Source organism: Podarcis muralis, chromosome 13 (assembly GCF_964188315.1).
Source record: "Podarcis muralis chromosome 13, rPodMur119.hap1.1, whole genome shotgun sequence".
Classification (NCBI taxonomy): domain Eukaryota; kingdom Metazoa; phylum Chordata; class Lepidosauria; order Squamata; family Lacertidae; genus Podarcis; species Podarcis muralis.
In genome coordinates, this window is record NC_135667.1 from 2,874,178 (window position 1) to 2,892,890 (window position 18,713).

An 18,713-nucleotide genomic window follows, 5' to 3' on the forward strand; every position below is an offset into this window, starting at 1 on the left:
GCTTTGATTCCACTCTAAGAATCCTGGGAGCCGTGGTTGGTTTGTTGTTTAGTCGTGTCCGACTCTTCATGGCCCCCTGGACCAGAGCACGCCAGGCCCTCCTGTCTTCCGCTTCCTCCCGCAGTTTGGTCAAACTCATGCTGGTAGCTTCGAGAACACTGTCCCACCATCTCGTCCTCCGTCGTCCCCTTCTCCTTGTGCCCTCCATCTTTCCCAACATCAGGGTCTTTTCTTTTTTTTTTTAAATAAATTTTTATTAGTTTTTCATAAGTACAAAAGAAACAAAGCAAAAACATAAACAAACACAAAATCGACTTCCCCGTACCACCCCTTTTCTGCATTCTTGTTTCAAGATTTTTCAGCAACCCTTTCGTAATAAACTTGTTTATATTTCATAAATTTAACTTCCATAAGTTATTAATACAACTGTAGTTCTTTATCTCTTATTACCCTGAGCCCCTAATTTTCCAAATTACAACAGTTTTTAAGATAAACTTTGAATTTGTTCCAATCTTCGTCCACCGCCTCTTTCCCCCGGTCTCGAATTCTGCCAGTCATCTCTGCCAGACCCATATAATCAATCACCTTCGTCTGCGATTCTTCCAACGTGGGTAGATCTTGCGTCTTCCAATACTTTGCTAGAAGGATTCTTGCTGCTGTTGTGGCATACATAAAAAATGTCCTATCCTTCTTTGGCACCATTTGGCCCACCATGCCCAAGAGAAAGGCTTCTGGTTTTTTAATAAAGGTTCTCTTCAGAACTTTTTTAATTTCATTATAGATCATTTCCCAGAAAGCCTTAATCTTCGGGCAGGTCCACCAAAGGTGATAGAAGGTTCCCTCCGTTTCATTACATTTCCAACACTTGTTATTGGGCAGATGATAGATCTTTGCTAACTTAGCCGGAGTCATGTACCACCTGTAGATCATTTTCATAATGTTTTCTCTTAAGGCATTACATGCCGTAAATTTAACACCAGTGGTCCATAACTGCTCCCAGTCAGCAAGCTCAATGTCATGCCCCATATCCCGTGCCCATTTAATCATGCTAGATTTCACCATTTCATCTTGGGTATTCCATTTCAACAGCAAGTTGTACATTCTTGACAAGTTTTTAGTATTGGGTTCTAACAGTTCTGTTTCTAGTTTTGACTTCTCCACTTGGAAGCCTTTCTTTCTGTCCTGTTTAAATACTTCATTTATCTGTCGATAATGTAACCAATCTCTCACCTTAGACTTCAGTTTCTCGAAACTCTGCAATTTTACTTTTTCACCATCTTGTTCTATGATTTCAGAATATTTAAGCCAATTAGAGCCTCAGCTTCAGGATCTGTCCTTCCAGTGAGCACTCAGGGCGGATTTCCTTCAGAACGGAGAGGTTGGATCTTCTTGTAGTCCAGGGGATTCCCGTGGTTGGTTAGGAGGCCCCTATTCCACCCACAGAGATACAATTTTCCTAGTGGTTACAAACCCAAGACCCCTCGATCTTTTCACGTGCACTGCTGGCAAGCTAGGTGCCCTCCACTGTTGTAAATAGAAAAGTTCGGCATCACCCCCCGGTGCCGGATTTAAGTATAAGCTAAACAAGCTATAGCTTAGGCCCCCACTCTCTTGGCCCCCCCCAAAAAAATAAGGGGGGGGGGAACTGGATGCACATTTCCAAAATATAAGATAAAAAACAAACAAATCCTACATACAGCAACAGTGTTTCGTGTTGTGTGGGCTCCTGTGATGTAAGTCATGGGCCCCGCCTGCTCGCCTGCTCCCTAAAATATCACTGGTTTACTCCTTTCTATATATAGGGTGCCTACATTCTGCATGGACTGCTTGCATTTCATTTCAACAATTATTTTGATAAAATTCATATTTTGTTATGTGCAAATGGCTTTAGCTACCTATGAGGTCCATCAACTACCATGGAGCGTATATTCAACCCAATAAACAGTGACAATTTGTTGTTGACAAAGGACAGCTGGACATAGAAAGGGCCCCGTTACCTTCAGTAGCTCAGGGCCTCATCAAAACTAAATCCGGCCCTGTGCCCCACCCCCACAATCCTATATTTGTGCACCTGGTTATTTCTGCTTAAGTGCAGAACCTGACATTTGTCCCTTTTGAAATTCATCTTGGTAGTTTTGGCCACTGGTATTTTTCTAGAAAAAGAGGTGCCAGAACTCAGCATAAACACCTCTCCTGTCCTCTTAATAATGGCGATGGCGCCCACCTGAGAGGTGCCGGAACTGAGTTCTGGCAGGTTCCCGCTGGGGAAAAAGCCCTGGTTTTGTCCCGGTCCTCCGATCTGTTGAGGCCACCCTGAATCTCAATTCTCTCTTCTGCGGCATTAGCTACCCCTCCCAGTTTGGTGTGATCTGCAAATTGAATGAGCACCTGCTAAACTCTTTCATCCAAGGAATTTTATTATGTGATAGGAATTTTATGGTCTTAGATATATGGTAACGTTCATAAGCGTACTGTCAGGGAACTGCCATCGGAAGGACAGGAGGTGGAAGGGCTCACAGAGGTTGGGAGAGACTTAGCAGCTGAGGAGGGAACCAGCAGGGGGAGAGAAGGAGCTCCAAGGGAAAGTGAGTCGGAGGGATGGCTCAGAGACACTTCCAGCGAAAACAGTGGGGAGGTTTCAGGACCTCCTATAGGGACACCCACTCCTCGCCGGAAACTGTCGCGCCGAGAGTCCAGAAGACGCATTTCCGTTAAGGAGCTTTTATGTTGGAAGAGATTCCGTAAGCGCCCACTGTCGGATTCTGCTAGCGACTGACGGAGCCATGCTTAAGGGGCTCCGTTATAGACAGAGGTTTGCGGACTTAACCAAACTCTGAGGGACTAGGATTTTACGCACAAGCAGCTCATCATCCCATCACAGCAATCCAACAGTCCCTGAAAGCAGCTTGTGCAGGGAGAGGCATCATGAGCAACCCAGCCGAAACCGGAGAAGCAGGAGGAGCTGGAGCGGGTCCAAGCCTGGAAGAAAGGTACAGGGTGTTGGAAGTCCAGCTAGCGCTGCAGACGGCGAGGCTCGAGGAGAGGAGGGCTCAGGATGCAGAAAAGGGAAAAACCACCCCGCTCGCAAGAAAGGTGCCAGGATTGGTGCAGAAGTTTGGGGGGGGGATCCCAGGAACTATCACGCCTTTAGGACAGAGATGCAATATGCTCTCAATCTGCAGTTTGATGACTTTCCCGACGAGGAGTCGCGAGTGGCTTTTGTGATTGGCCATCTCGAAGCGGGGGCGAAAGACTGGGTTAGGCCCCTGATGGCAGTGAATAATGACGTCCTAAAGGACACGAGGAAGTTTTTTCGCGCCATGGACCTGATGTTTTCCAGCGACATTGAGCAGGGAGTGGTGCGCAGACAGTTAATGGCTTGTAAACAGGGGAGCCGATCTGTCCGTGAGTACTGGACTGAGTTGATCCATGTTGATCCATAAATTGGGGTGGGATCTATCAGCGGAACCCATACAAATGCTTTTCGAAGAGGGGCTTTCTTCGGGGGTGAAAGATGAACTTTCCCGGGCGCCCAGGGCGGAGTCTATGGACCAGCTGACCAAATCCGCGCTGACCATAGGAGCACGCCAGGAGGCGAGAGCGTTGGAAAAGCGGGAAGGGAAGGGGGAACGTTGGAGGGATTTCAGCATTCCAGAGATTCCAGAGCCACCTTTCCCGCCGGCAGAGCCGATGGAAATTGGAACAGCGCGGGCGCGCGCAGTTTCAAATCCCAGTGAAGGGCGGAAGAAGGAGGGGAAGAGCGCCAAGAAATGTTATCTCTGCCAACAGCCAGGTCACTTTGCCAGGGTCTGCCCACAAAGAAAGGAATGGCAAGGGATGGCGGGAGCTGTTGGGGGAAAAGAGGAGGAAGGCAAGGAGCAAGTAAAAGCCAGCGCCTGGCTGCCACCGTCGGGGCACAGCAGCCAGGCCAAAGAGCAGTGAAAGTGCCCACGCCGGAACCTCCAAGACCTGCTTTAGTGATAGAGGTGTTACTAGAGCTGCCAAATGGACACCCACACACGTACCAACCAAGCACGTACATAGATCAGCACAGGAAGACCGATCTGGAACCATTTTTTATTCCCAAACTGACCAAATGTTTTCTCTGCAAGGTCAAAGTCGAAAAGCCTCCCCACTGTCTTTTCCTTCACAAATCCTGTCTGAAGGGTATGTCTGTGTTTGAATAGTGTGAGCCCATGACCTGGCTCAGGAATTAAGTATTTATCATTACAAAAGACTGGCCAGGCTACCCAGGCAATCCAATCAAATAACCTGCCAGACAGGAGATAAACAAGGACAGGAGAAAAACAACATTCAAATTTCTGTTGTAGACCGCTTTTTCTGTGATGTATGTATGATGTTTCTGAGGGTGGTCTTGGACTCCAGGGCAGGGAATTTAAAATGTCTATATAAGGGCGGGCACACCTTTGTTCTGGGTCCTCCTCCTCCTTTCCTGCGTTTGAGGGGAGCACCCTGTTGCAACAGTTCAATAAAGATCAAGCTTAGTAGCTGCTTTGCTTCTCAATATTCTCTTGTTGGCCTCTGTTATAGTTATAGGTCCGTATAGTTAAAGCTCTGGTTTTCCCAGTAGTGATGTATGGAAGTGAGAGCTGGACCATAAAGGCGGCTGATCGCCGAAGAATTGATGCTTTTGAATTATGGTGCTGGAGGAGACACTTGAGAGTCCCATGGACTGCCAGAAGATCAAACCTCTCCATTCAGAAGGAAATCAGCCCTGAGTGCTCACTGGAAGGAGAGATCCTGAAGCTGAGGCTCCAAGACTTTGGCCACCTCATGAGAAGAGAAGACTCCCTGGAGAAGACACTGATGCTGGGAAAGATGGAGGGCACAAGGAGAAGGGGGCGACAGAGGACGAGAAGGTTGGATAGTGTTTTCGAGGTTACCAGCATGAGTTTGACCAAACTGCGGGAGGTAGTGGAGGACAGAGGTGCCTGGCGTGCTCTGGTCCAGGGGGTCACGAAGAGTCGGACACGACTAAACGACTAAACAACAACAAACCTTCTCCTACCAACAGGGAACCTATGTAAGGACTCTATATGGGCTCTTGGGTACCTCATAAGGGAAAAGGGCAATTTTTGTTTACAACAGTTCCCGCTGGGGAAAAAGCCCTGGTTTTGTCCCGGTCCTCCGATCTGTTGAGGCCACCTTGAATCTCAATTATCTCTTCTGTGGCGTTAGCTACCCCTCCCAGTTTGGTGTGATCTGCAAATTGAATGAGCACCTGCTAAATTCTTGCATCTAAGGAATTTTATAAAGACCTTGAAGATGGAGCCCAGGACAGAGCCACGAACTTCTCCCAAATCCCTGAAATGAGCAGAGACTGCAAAAGGGTGCTGCGTACATGTGTTTCTTTAAAGTGCTTTATTTGGTAACAGTTTGCATGGAAGATGCTTAAAAACGTTGGATGTCGTGCTGAGCTGAAGAACATGGATGGGGAGTCCAGCTGAAGCGCAGGTGCACAGCCGCAAGGATGACCAGGAAGGTGGTTTCGGTGACGACCACAATCATGGCAATGAACTGGAAGGTGGGGCTCCACCCTGGAGCGAGAGAGGGGGCAAGGAATGAGAGGCGTTGGAGACAAAAGCTGTGCCACAGCGTTAACACATCAGCCTATGAGACTACCCGCTACTAGCAGATGGGGCTGCCAGGTCAGGTACACCCCAAAGTTCACTTGGGAAGACAGGTGAATTAATGCTAGTCTACTACTGGAAAAGGATGCGGGTGGCGCTGTGGGTTAAACCACAGAGCCTAGGACTTGCCGATCAGAAGGTCGGCGGTTCGAATCCCTGCGACGGGGTGAGCTCCCGGTCCCAGCTCCTGCCAAACTAGCAGTTCGAAAGCACGTCAAAGTGCAAGTAGATAAATTGGTATCGCTCCAGCGGGAAGGTGAACGGCGTTTCTGTGCGCTGCTCTGGTTCACCAGCTCGCTCGGCCAATAAAGCGAGATGAGCACCGCAACCCCAGAGTCGGCCACAACTGGACCTAATGGTCAGGGTTCCCTTTACCTTTACCTTACTACAGTGGTACCTCAGGTTACATACACTTCAGGTTACATTACAGACTCCGCTAACCCAGAAATAGTACCTCGGGTTAAGAATTTTGCTTCAGGATGAGAACAGAAATCGTGCTCCGTTGGCACGGCAGCAGCAGGAGGCCCCATTAGCTAAAGTGGTGCTTCAGGTTAAGAACAGTTTCAGGTTAAGAATGGACCTCCGGAACAAATTAAGTTCTTAACCCAAGGTACCACTGTACTGGAAAAAAGCAAAGATCACCAGTGTCGAAGCCGTGCTCCTTCAACATCAACTTCGTTGGACTGGTCATGTTGTGCGGATGCCTGATGATCGTCTTCCAAAGCAACTACTCTATTCCGAACTTAAAAATGGAAAGCGTAATACTGGTGGTCAACAAAAGAGGTTTAAAGACTGTCTCAAGGCAAACCTTAAAAAATGTCATATAAACACTGACAACTGGGAAACACTGGCCTGCGAGTACTCCAGGTGGAGAACAGCCTTGACCAAAGGTGTCATGGGCTTTGAAGACACTCGAACTCAGGACGCAAGGAAGAAACATGCTAAGAGGAAGGCACGCTTGGCAAATCCACACCGTGATGGACTCCCGCCTGGAAACCTATGTCCCCACTGTGGAAGGACGTGTGGGTCCAGAATTGGCCTCCACAGTCACTTACGGACTCACTGTTAAAACCGTGTTTATGGAAGACTATCTTACTCTGCTACGAGTGACCGCCGAAGAAGAAGAACATCCCAAACTCTGAGACTACAAGGTCCAGAGTCACAAGCCCCTTGCCTCACCTTTTTTGGGGGCAGCTGTCGATGCAGCTGTCGATGCAGTGGCAGTGTGTTCCCCAGTCCTGGAGGTGGTACGGTTCTCCGCCCTGGTGATAGCACCTTGGAGGGTCATGGTGACAACCTCAGCCTTCCGTTCCAGTGCTTTCCTCGCCTCTGAGGGGAGAAAGGGGCAGGTCAGCCCAAGGAGCTGCGCCATCTTTTGGCACAAAGAGAGCTCTGGGGCAGAACTCGAACCCAGATCTAGAGGGCAGGACCCGAAGCAATGGATTCGAATTGGTGTGACAGTGTCAGAATAGGATCTAGGAGAGAAGGGGGTTCAAATCCCCATTCAGCCAGAAAGCTTAGCAGGCGTGAATTTGGGCCGGTCGCTCACTCTCGAGACAGAAGGATTCTAACAAGCGGTGGAGGGAACCCCAAAGGCCATCCAGTCTGACCCCCTTGCAATTATGCAGGAATCTCAGCTATAAAGAATTCCTGACAGATGATCGCCCGACCTCTCTTTGGACGCCTTTATGTATTTATTTCCTGTCATTTTCTACACCGCTTCATCGGGTGTATGAAATGATCAAGCGGCAAAATTAACAACCACGACCTTTGAAAATATAAAACGACAGGAGGCTAAAAACAGATTTAAACTTGCACCATATATCTGTAGGAGAACCAATAGAGTCAATCCCAAAAGTATTACAAGAGATTTTTTAAAAATGGCGAGATAGCAGGTCTTCAGATCAATAACGATTAAACTAAACTCTTGGTTAAAAATATGAATGATGAGAGTAAAAACAAATTACAAGACGTATCTGCTTTAAAGATTGAAAGAAAGGTTGAGTATAATTTAACATAATATAAATTTGTAAAAGGTAATTATTTAAAAACTTGGGAAGAGAATAAAAGAAATTTGCAAATTTGGAATAGAATGAATCTTTCACTATTAGGGTGTTGACGATAAAGATGAATGTACAGATTGCTAAATATCTGGGTAGGTCCGTTTTTAGCAGGTGTCAGAGTATAGCAATGGTGATGCCTGATGGGTAGGCAAACTAAGGCCCGGATCTGGCCCAATCGCCTTCTCAATCCGGCCAGCAGACGGTCTGGGAATCAGCGTGTTTTTACATGAGTAGAATGTGTCCTTTTATTTAAAATGCATCTCTGGGTTATTTGTGGGGCATAGGAACTCGTTCATCCCCCCCACCCCAAAATATAGTCTGGCCCCCCACATGGTCTGAGGGACGGTGGACCGGCCCATGGCTGAAAAAGTCTGCTGGCCCCTGGGCAACCCAGCCAGATGGGTGGGGTATAACTAATAAAATTATGAATATGGAATAGGACCAGAACACTTTTTCAGTTCTGGCACGTCTCAGGTGGGCACCACTGCCATTATAACAGATCAAGGGAGGCGTTCATGGTGAGTTCTGGCACCTCTAAATAGCACTGAGTAAGACGTCCCTATTTTCATCAGAGAAATGTCGGAGGATATATGCAAGTGCGGGATCAGGACTCACAAGCAGTTGTGGCCTGACTCAAGGTGGTCCAGTATTACATTCACAGTAAAGGTAAAGGGACCCCTGACCATTAGGTCCAGTCGTGGCCGACTCTGGGGTTGTAGCTCTCATCTCGCTTTATTGGCCGAGGGAGCCAGCGTACAGCTTCCGGGTCATGTGGCCAGCAGGACTAAGCCGCTTCTGGCGAACCAGAGCAGTGCACGGAAACGCCGTTTACCTTCCCGCCAGAGCGGTACCTATTTATCTACTTGCACTTTGAGGTGCTTTCGAACTGCTAGGTTGGCAGGAGCAGGGACCGAGCAACGGGTGCTCACCTCGTCGTGGGGATTCGAACCGCCAACCTTCTGATCAGCAAGTCCTAGGCTCTGTGGTTTAACCCACAGCGCCACCCACGTCATACCCTGGATGGTTAAGTCCAGTCAAAGGCGACAATGGGGTTGCAGCGCTTATCTCGCTTTCTGGCCGAGGGAGCCGGCGTTTGTCCGCAGACAGTTTTCCAGGTCATGTGGCCAGCAGGACCTAACCGCTTCTGGCACAAAGGGACACCGTGACGGAAACCAGAGCGCACAGAAACACTGTTTACCTTCCCGCTGGAACGGTACCTATTTATCTGCTTGCACTTTGACGTGCTTTCGAACTGCTAGGTTGGCAGGAGCTGGGACCGAGCAACGGGAGCTCACCGCGTCGCGGGGATTCGAACCGCCGACCTTCTGATCAACAAGTCCTAGGCTCTGTGGTTTAACCCACAGCGCCACCCGCATCCCCATTACAGTCATACCTCGGGATAAATACGCTTCAGGATAAGTATTTTTGGGTTGCGCTCCACGGCGACCCCAAAGTAACGGATCGCGTTACTTCCGGGTTTCGCCGCTCGCGCAGGCAGTCGAAATCGTGTCACACGGAAGCGGCGAAACGCGACCAACACAGTCACATCTTACGTTCTGTTCAGGATGCGAACGGGGCTCCGGAACGGATCCAGTTCGCATCCCGAGGTACCACTGCACTGCTATGTGGTAGAAAAACCTTGGCTATGGGTCCCCCATAATGCCAGCCTGGGGACGAAGGCTGCATTCATGGATTCAGATCCCTCCTCCCAAATCCCCAAAAATGAGCGGAAACTGCAAAAGGGTGCTGCGTACGTGATTTTCTTTAAAGTGCTTTATTTGGTAACAGTTTGCATGGAAGATGCTTAAAAACGTTGGATCTCGTTGTGCATTGAAACACATGGACGGCCGTAGTGTCTGGGGCACAGGCGAATGACCAAGAGGATGAGCAGAACGGTGGCTTCTATGATGAGCACCACCATGGCACAGAACTGGAAATCGGGCATCCACCCTGGAGCGAGAGAGGGGGCAAGGAATGAGGTGCGTTGGAGACAGAAGCTGTGCCATAGCTTTAACACATCAGCTTGTGAGACTAGCCGCTACTAGTAGATGGGGCGGCCGGGTCAGGTACACCCAAAGTTCACTTGGGAAGACAGGCCAGTGTGAGAGACAGTGTGGTGTAGTGGTTAAGAGCGGTAGTCTCGTAATCTGGGGAACCGGGTTCGAGTCTCCGCTCCTCCACATGCAGCTGCTGGGTGACCTTGGGCCAGTCACACTTCTCTGAAGTCTCTCAGCCCCACTCGCCTCACAGAGTGTTTGTTGTGAGGGAGGAAGGGAAAGGAGAATGTTAGCCGCTTTGAGACTCCTTCGGGTAGTGATAAAGCAGGATATCAAATCTAAACTCTTCTTCTTCTAATGCTAGTCTACTACTGGGGACGCGGGTGGCGCTGTGGGTAAAACCATTGAGCCTAGGACTTGCTGATCAAAAGGTCAGCGGTTCGAATCCCCGCGACGGGGTGAGCTCCCGTTGCTCAGTCCCTGCTCCTGCCAACCTGGCAGTTCGAAAGCACACCAGTGCAAGTAGATAAATAGGTACCGCTCTGGCGGGAAGGTAAACGGCGTTTCCATGCGCTGCTCTGGTTCGCCAGAAGCGGCTTAGTCATGCTGGCTACATGACCTGGAAGCTGTACGCCGGCTCCCTCGGCCAGTAAAGCGAGATGAGCGCCGCAACCCCAGAGTCGGCCACGGCTGGACCTAATGGTCAGGGGTCAACTTTAATGCTGGAAAAAAGCAAAGATCACCAGTGTCGAAGCAATGATCCTTGAACATCAACTTTGTTGCACTGGCCATGTTGTGCGGATGCCCGATTGTCTCCCAAAGCAACTACTCTGTTCCCAACTTAAAAATGGAAAGCATAATGCTGGTGGTCAACAAAAGAAGCTTAAAGACTGTCTCAAGGCAAATCTAAAATGTAGTATAAAAACCGACAACTGGGAAACACTGGCCTGTGAGCGCTCCAGTTGGAGAACAGCCTTTACCAAAGGTGTTGTGGGCTTTGAAGACACTCGAACTCAGGACGCAAGGGAGAAATGTGCTAGGAGGAAGGCACGCTTGGCAAACTCACACCGTGATCAACTCCCGCCCGGAAACCGATGTCCCCACTGTGGAAGGACGTGTGGATCCAGAATTGGCCTCCACAGTCACTTGCGGACTCATTGTTAAAACCTTGTTTATGGAAGACCATCGCCGAAAAATATCCCAAACTCCGAGACTACAAGGTCCAGAGTCACATTTGCAGAAGCCCCTTGCCTCACCTGTTTTGGGGGCAGCTGTCGATGTAGTGGCAGTGAGTTCCCCAGTCCTGGAGGTGGTACGGTTCTCCGCCCTGGAGACGGCACCTTCGATGGTCATCGTGACAACCTCAGCCTTCAGTTCCAGCGCTTTCCTTGCCTCTGCGGGGGCAGAAAGGGGCAGGTTAGTCCAAGGAGCTGCGCCATCTTTTGGCACAAAGAGAGCTCTGGGGCAGAACTCGAACCCAGATCCAGAGGGCAGGACCCGAAGCAATGGATTCGAATTGGTGTTACCTGTGTCCCCTCTTGTTTAAGTAACTTTTGTTTAATTACTTTTTTTCTCTTATTAAAAAAAAAAGTGTCCCTGGATTCTTTGGAAAAAACCTGGTAACCTTGCTTTAAGCAGAGCTTGGATGGCCGTGTGCCAGGGATGCTTCGGTTGTCCAACCCACCTGAGTGTCCCTTGATAACTGGGAATCTCTCCCCTCCCTTTGGAATGCAACACCCCACCCAGTTAAGAGGAAGGGGCAGAGAATTAAGAGCTGTTCTACAGTGGAACGCCGAAGAATGGATGCTTTTGAATTCTGGTGCTGGAGGAGACTCTGGAGAGTCCCATGGACTGCAAGAAGATCCAACCTCTCCATCCTGAAGGAAATCAGCCCTGAGTGCTCACTGGAAGGACAGATCCTGAAGCTGAGGCTCCAAGACTTTGGCCACCTCATGAGAAGAGAAGACTCCCTGGAAATGACCCTGATGTTGGGAAAGATGGAGGGCACAAGGAGAAGGGGACGACAGAGGACGAGATGGTGGGACAGTGTTCTTGAAGCTACCAGCATGAGTTTGACCAAACTGCGGGAGGCAGTGGAAGACAGGAGTGCCTGGCGTGCTCTGGTCCAGGGGGCCACGAAGAGTCGGACACCACTAAACGACTCAACAACAACAACAGTGGAACTAGCTCCCTTGGGAGGTGATGGTCTCTCCTTCCTTGGAGGTTTTTAAACAGAGGTTGGACGGCCATCAGTCACGGATGCTTTAGCTGAGATTCCTGCATCGAAGGGTTGGACTGGATGACCTTTGGGGGTCCCTCCCAACCCTACGATCCAACGCTCTGCAGAACTCGAGCAACTGGAGCAGAGCTTTTGCATGGACTCGGCCATCTTGCCACCCAGGAGATAGGCACGACCTTCTCCTGCTCTCAAATGCTACATACAAGCACGTATCAATAAAGGCAATTCTGGGGGGACTCCGTACCTGGCCTCACTGCTTCTATTAAGTCCGGAAACCCAGATCCCTCTTCCGCCTCACTGATGAAGATGGGGCCTCTCCTCAGGTACACTGCAAAGAATTAGAAAGCATTGGCTGCCACGCTTGGGTCTGCTCAAGGAAAGTTGGCCAAGTATCATGAATAATAATAATAATTTATTATTTATACCACGCCTATCTGTCTGGGTTTCCCCAGCCACTCTGGGCGGCTTCCAACAGAATATTAAAATACAATAGTCTGTTAAACATGAAAAGCTTCCCTGAACAGGGCTGCCTTCAGATGTCTTCTAAAAGTCATATAGTTGTTTATTTCCTTGACATCTGAAGGGAGGGCGTTCCACAGGGCGGGCGCCACCACCGAGAAGGCCCTCTGCCTGGTTCCCTGTAACCTCACTTCTCACAGGGAGGGAACCCCTAGAAGGCCCTCGGAGCTGGACCTCCGTGTCCGGGCCGAATGATGGGGGTGGAGACGCTCCTTCAGGTATACTGGGCCTCTGAGGCCATTTAGGGCTTTCAAGGTCAGCACCAACACTTGTGGGGGTCACTTTGCCGGTGTGCGCTGGGTTCGCACAGGCTCTGTTCCCCCTTTGTGCCCCGGGCACTAGCAAACCACGCTATGCCACTGAGCCAGAGCATAGCCCCCCCAGAGCCCTCCGCCATGAATTTGGGAACTGCTGACCCAGACTTTCCCCCCTGATCCACAAAGTTTGGGCCACGCTCTTTCATCATTCCTCTTTCTGCAACGCTGCCTCGTTCTTTTTAATGCTATTTCCGTATACCGCTTTAGGGAGTTAAATAAAACCCAGCAGCCTAGCTTCTAAATCGAATTGCTCTTCCTTCTCAGGGCAATGTGTGTTTTTTCACAGCTTGTGCTATCAACACCATCGCCCGGCACGTACCATCCAACGGCAGCTCAGGATTATCCTCCTTCTCTTCCGAGATGTTGGCAGACCTTCCCGGGTCTTTGAAGGGCACAGGGGTTCTCATTACATCCACCTTCGATTCCATCGCTGGCATGAACTCTGCCAAGAAACAGAAAAAGGAGCTGTGTTTTGTCGAGAGCAGCGGCTCATAAAAACTTTTTACAAAGAGATCTGCAGGATCAGGCCAGGGGCCTCAACTTTTTCTTTTGCTTAAACGTTAACAAGTCTCGTCCAGCATCCTTCACTCACAGTGGCCAACCGGACGGCCCAGCTGAGCAGGACCTGAACCCAAGACCCCTCTCTCCTCCTGTGGTTTTCAGAAGAATCGCTGCCTCTGAACGTGGAGGACGAGCCGAGCCATTGTGGCTAGGAGGCATCGATAGCCTTCTCGTCCGTGAATTAGCCTCATCCTCTTTTAATAATAAGAATAATAATCTATTATTTATACCCTGCCCATCTGGCTGGGCTTCCCCAGCCACTCTGGGCGGCCAACAAAATATTAAAATACACTAATCCATCAAACATTAAAAGCTTCCCTAAACAGGGATGTCTGCAGATGTCTTCTAAAAGTCTAGTAGTTGTTGTTCTCTTTGACATCTGGTGGGAGGGTGTTCCACAGGGCGGGCGCCACCACCAAGAAGGCCCTATGTTTAAAGGCATCTATGTCAGCAATTGGTGCTGGAGGAGACTCTTGAGAGTCCCATGGACTACAAGAAGATCAAACCTCTCCATTCGGAAGGAAATCAGCCCTGAGTGCTCACTGGAAGGACAGATCCTGAAGCTGAGGCTCCAAGACTTTGGCCACCTCATGAGAAGAGAAGACTCCCTGGAAAGACCCTGATGTTGGGAAAGATGGAGGGCACAAGGAGAAGGGGACGACGGAGGACGAGATGGTGGGACAGTGTTCTCGAAGCTACCAGCATGAGTTTGACTAAACTGCGGGAGGCAGTGGAAGACGGGAGGGCCTGGCGTGCTCTGGTCCAGGGGGTCACGAAGAGGCGGACACCACTAAACGACTAAACAACAACATGTCAGCAATTATCACTGCCTCCTGTGGGAGGGAGTTCCACAGTCTAGCTATGAGCAGAGGGGACTTTCATCTGTCCTGAATATGCCAACATTCAGCCTTCATTGCATGTCCCCAAGTTCTCGTGCTATGAGGGAGAGAGAAAAACTCTTCTGTATCTACTTTCTCCATGCAAGGCATAATTTTATGAACCATTATTTCACAAACCTTTTTTTGGCCACCGCCTTCTTGGTTCCATAAAAAGGTGAAGGGACCCCTGACCATTAGGTCAGGTCATGGCCTACTCTGGGGTTGCGGCACTCATCTCGCTTTACTGGCCGAGGGAGCCGGCGTCCAGCTTCCGGGTCATGTGGCCAGCAGGACTAAGCCGCTTCTGGCAAACCAGAGCAGCGCACGGAAACGCCGTTTACCTTCCCGCCGGAGCGGTACCTATTTATCTCCTTCCACTTTGACGTGCTTTCGAACTGCTAGGTTGGCAGGAGCAGGGACCGAGCAACGGGAGCTCACCTCGTCGCGGGGATTCGAACCGCCGACCTTCTGATTGGCAAGTCCTAGGCTCTGTGGTTTAACCCACAGCACCACCCACGTCCTTGGTTCCATAAACTCACCCGCAATTCCCCTTTCCATGCCCGATAAAAAAAGTATTATTCAGAATAACAGTTTGCAGAAACCACTAAGGAAGACAATATTTTTATTGCAACACAATAAAAACCAGCAAAGGAATATTGCACGGAAATTATTCTTACACACCCTTACTCACACATGGTTGCAGCAGATTCATAGCATGAAGTATTTATGTATTACTACTTGCCACACACGGACAAACCTTCACCTAATCTATAAGAAAATAAATAGCTGTGACCAATAATAGGCTGCCTTGTGGCAACTCAGAATCCACAAATGCCACAAATGTGATCGAAGGAAACAGCTTTGAAAGTGGCAAGAACGGTAGAACTTGAAATACGAACCAAGGAAGGCGTTTCATTCAGGCACTAGCCTGGTCCATCAGAAAGGTTTGTAATTTAAAGGACAAAACATCAGCATTTCCCTGCAAATTTCTCTGAAATATTCACTTTGTTTTTGCTGACCCCTGCAGGTACTGCAGTCACACAATCAATCAATCAGTAGCTGAACTGGGTTCCACAGTCACACAAAAGAGCCGCAAAAATGCAAAATAAATAGCAAAAACCGACAGATCTCAGCGTAACACTCAAAACGGAAGTGTGGCACTTAAATTGGAAGCATAACACTCAAAACGGAGCACGTTCGATTTCCGAAAAAGTTCGCAAACTGGAACACTTACTTCTGGGTTTTAAGTGTTTGGGTTCCAGGTTGTTTGAGCACCAAGGCGTTTGAGAACCAAGGGACCCCTCAACTTTGTCCTTTGCCAAAAGGACAAAGCAATAAAATTATCGGTAAAAACCATGAGAAACAAAATTGTGGATGTTTCGCCATCTGCGGTACTTGAGGGTTGATTCCAAAAGATCCCGCCTGAGAAACGTCTTTGCCCCTGTGGAGATGGTAGCACCGAAACAGCGGCACACGTTCTCCTGTCTTGTACTCTCAAAAAAAAAACACAAAAACCTGAGGAACGAGATCATCACCCCACTCGTACTAACCATCCCAGGGCGCTCAACCACTGCCACAATGTCATTTATTCTATCAGATCAAAATGAGCAGACAACAGCAAAGGTTGCTAGGTTCATAGTAGGGGCGATCAGAATAAGGGCCACTAACTGACGGCTGATTCAGGACTTTAAATTGTGCTTTTATAGCAGATTTCCTTTTCTGCATATACTGTGATGTTTTATTGTTGCTATGGCCATTGGCGAATGCGAATAAAGTTTTATCTCTCTCAAAACAGAAGTATGGTACTTAAAACAGAGCATGTTCGACTTCCGAAAAAAGTTCACAAACCGGAACACTTCCTTCCGGGTTTGCAGCGTTTGGGTTCCAAGTTGTTTGAGAACCAAGGGACCACTGTAATTCTAATTTTGTGTCCACTCTTTGCTTCAGAGTGCGTTTTCCCCCAGTTGCCGGGATTCTCTGAAATTACCGTATTTTTTGCTCTATAAGACTCACTTTTTCCCTCCTAAAGGTAAGGGGGAATGTGTGGGCGTCTTATGGGGCGAATGCAGGCTGCGCCGCTATCCCAGAAGCCAGAACAGCAAGAGGGATTGCTGCTTTCGCTGCGCAGCGATCCCTCTTGCTGTTCTGGCTTCTGAGATTCAGAATATATTTTTTCTTGTTTTCCTCCTCCAAAAACTAGGTGCGTCTTGTGGTCTGGTGTGTCTTATAGAGCGAAAAATACGGTATGTTGCATCACGGGGCAGAGGGAGAGAGACACTATGATTTTGCGGCAACTTCCTCCTCTGCGCAGAACTGCAATAAAAAGTCTTTTTTTGAAAATGTAAATAAACGGGGGCAAATCCCAGGGTGTGGAGCTGTCAGCTGCGATGCACCGACTTCTCAGAGAGTGCACGCGATCTGTCACGGAGGCAGCCAGCAGCGGCCTGACCCCTTAGACCAGGGTGAGCAAGTTATCCATCCATCTGTCGGTGGGGGAAGAGATGGAAAGCAGAGGCTTGCAAAGAAAGCTAGCAATTCAAGCTTGATCTGAGAGTGGCACACTGGGCCCATCACCTCTTGGCAAACAGAAGGGGAAGAAATGGAGACAGCGAAAGATTTTACTTGCTTGGGCTCCATGATCACTGCAGATGGTGACAGCAGCCCCGAAATTAAAAGACGCCCACTTCTTGGGAGAAGGGCAATGACAAACCTAGACAGCATCTTAAAAAGCAGAGACATCACCTTGCCAACAAAGGTTCGTATAGTTAAAGCTGTGGTTTTCCCAGTAGTGATGTATGGAAGTGAGAGCTGGACCATAAAGAAGGCTGATGGCCGAAGAATTGATGCTTTTGAATTCTGGTGCTGGAGGAGACTCTGGAGAGTCCCATGGACTGCAAGAAGATCACACCTCTTCATTCTGAAGGAAATCAGCCCTGAGTGCTCACTGGAAGGACAGATCCTGAAGCTGAGACTCCACTACTTTGGCCACCTCATGAGAAGAGAAGACTCCCTGGAAAAGACCCTGATGTTGGGAAAGATGGAGGGCGCAAGGAGAAGGGGACGACAGAGGACGAGATGGTGGGACAGTGATCTCGAAGCGACCAGCATGAGTTTGACCAAACTGCGGGAGGCAGTGGAAGACAGGAGGGCCTGGTGTGCTCTGGTCCAGGGGGTCACGAAGAGGCGGACACGACTAAACCACTAAACAACAACAACAAAGCCAGATGCAGTCTCATTTGAAAATAAAATTTTACGTGAAAGGAAAAAAATGCCGCATTTATAATTACAGTGGTACCTCGCAAGACGAATGCCTCGCAAGACAAAAAACTCGCTAGACGAAAGGTTTTTCCGTTTTCGATTTGCCTCGCAAGACGAATTTCCCCTATGGGCTTGCTTCGCAAGACGAAAACATCTCGCAACTTTGTTTTCTTTGTCTAAAAACAAAGACATGTTTTGTTTATAAAGTTAATTTATTTTCCCTTCAATTTTTGAACTGCTCTTTACAGTATGTGTGACTTTAAAGAGCAGTTAATAAACTGTTGTTGTACCAAATTTGGCTTTGTTTGGACTTTTTTTGACCATAGGAACGCATTAATTGATTTTCAATGCATACCTATGGGATTTCGTGCTTCGCAAGACGAAAAATTCGCTAGATGACAAAAATTGCGGAACGAATTAATTTCGTCTTGCGGGGCACCACTGTATTATCGGTCATTTTCCCAGCGCAGACCCTGCTCAGTGCAGACGTGTTGACATTATTGGACTTGCTTAATTTAGGTTTGTTAATTTCAATGCCGGTCCGTCCCTCAAAAAAAATACAACCCTGTGATTATACGGATTAGTTGCCCCACAGAAACATTTCACCAGGTCACCTACAACCGTAAAGCAATAATATATTGATAGAATAATAATAATCAGTGGTTTTTTCCTAAATAAAATGTTTAGGGGTACTCTCATTTCGACTCAAAACCACCATTTTATAGTTCAAATCAGGAAGAGTAAATATAGTAAACGAACAAAACTACAGTGGTACCTCGGGTTAAGTACTTAATTTGTTCCGGAGGTCCGTTCTTAACCTGAAACTGTTCTTAACCTGAAGCACCACTTTAGTTAATGGGGCCTCCCACTGCTGCCGCGCAATTTCTGTTCTCATCCTGAAGCAAAGTTCTTAACCCAAGGTACTATTTCTGGGTTAGCGGAGTGTGTAACCTGAAACATATGTAACCTGAAGCGTCTGTAACACGAGATACCACTGTACAAAGATTTGCAAAATGTTTAGGGGTGTGCATACCCCTGTGTACCCCCAGGAAAAAGCACTGATAATAATAATAATAATAATAATAATAATAATAATAATAATAATAATAATATAACTAATATAGCTAACATAAGACAGCACAGTTGGAAGAGCATGAGACACTGAATCTCAAGGTTGTGGGTTCGAGCCCCACATTTGGCAAAAGTTTCCTGCATTGCAGGGGGTTGGAC

At 48.4% G+C, this 18,713-nt stretch overlaps 1 protein-coding gene across 1 annotated transcript; it reads right to left on the bottom strand.

The window, feature by feature from the left end:
- Nucleotides 1-5,354: 5,354 nt before the first annotated feature.
- LOC144325256 (uncharacterized) lies at nt 5,355-13,228 on the bottom strand. The gene is made up of 5 exons (XM_077917969.1): nt 13,106-13,228; nt 12,195-12,278; nt 10,968-11,105; nt 6,831-6,980; nt 5,355-5,558 (listed from the first exon to the last, which is right to left on the bottom strand). The coding sequence occupies exons 1-5, from the start codon at nt 13,221-13,223 to the stop codon at nt 5,413-5,415; spliced, it is 636 nt and encodes a 211-aa protein (XP_077774095.1). The 5' UTR covers nt 13,224-13,228; the 3' UTR covers nt 5,355-5,412.
- Between the last annotated feature and the right edge of the window lie 5,485 nt (nt 13,229-18,713).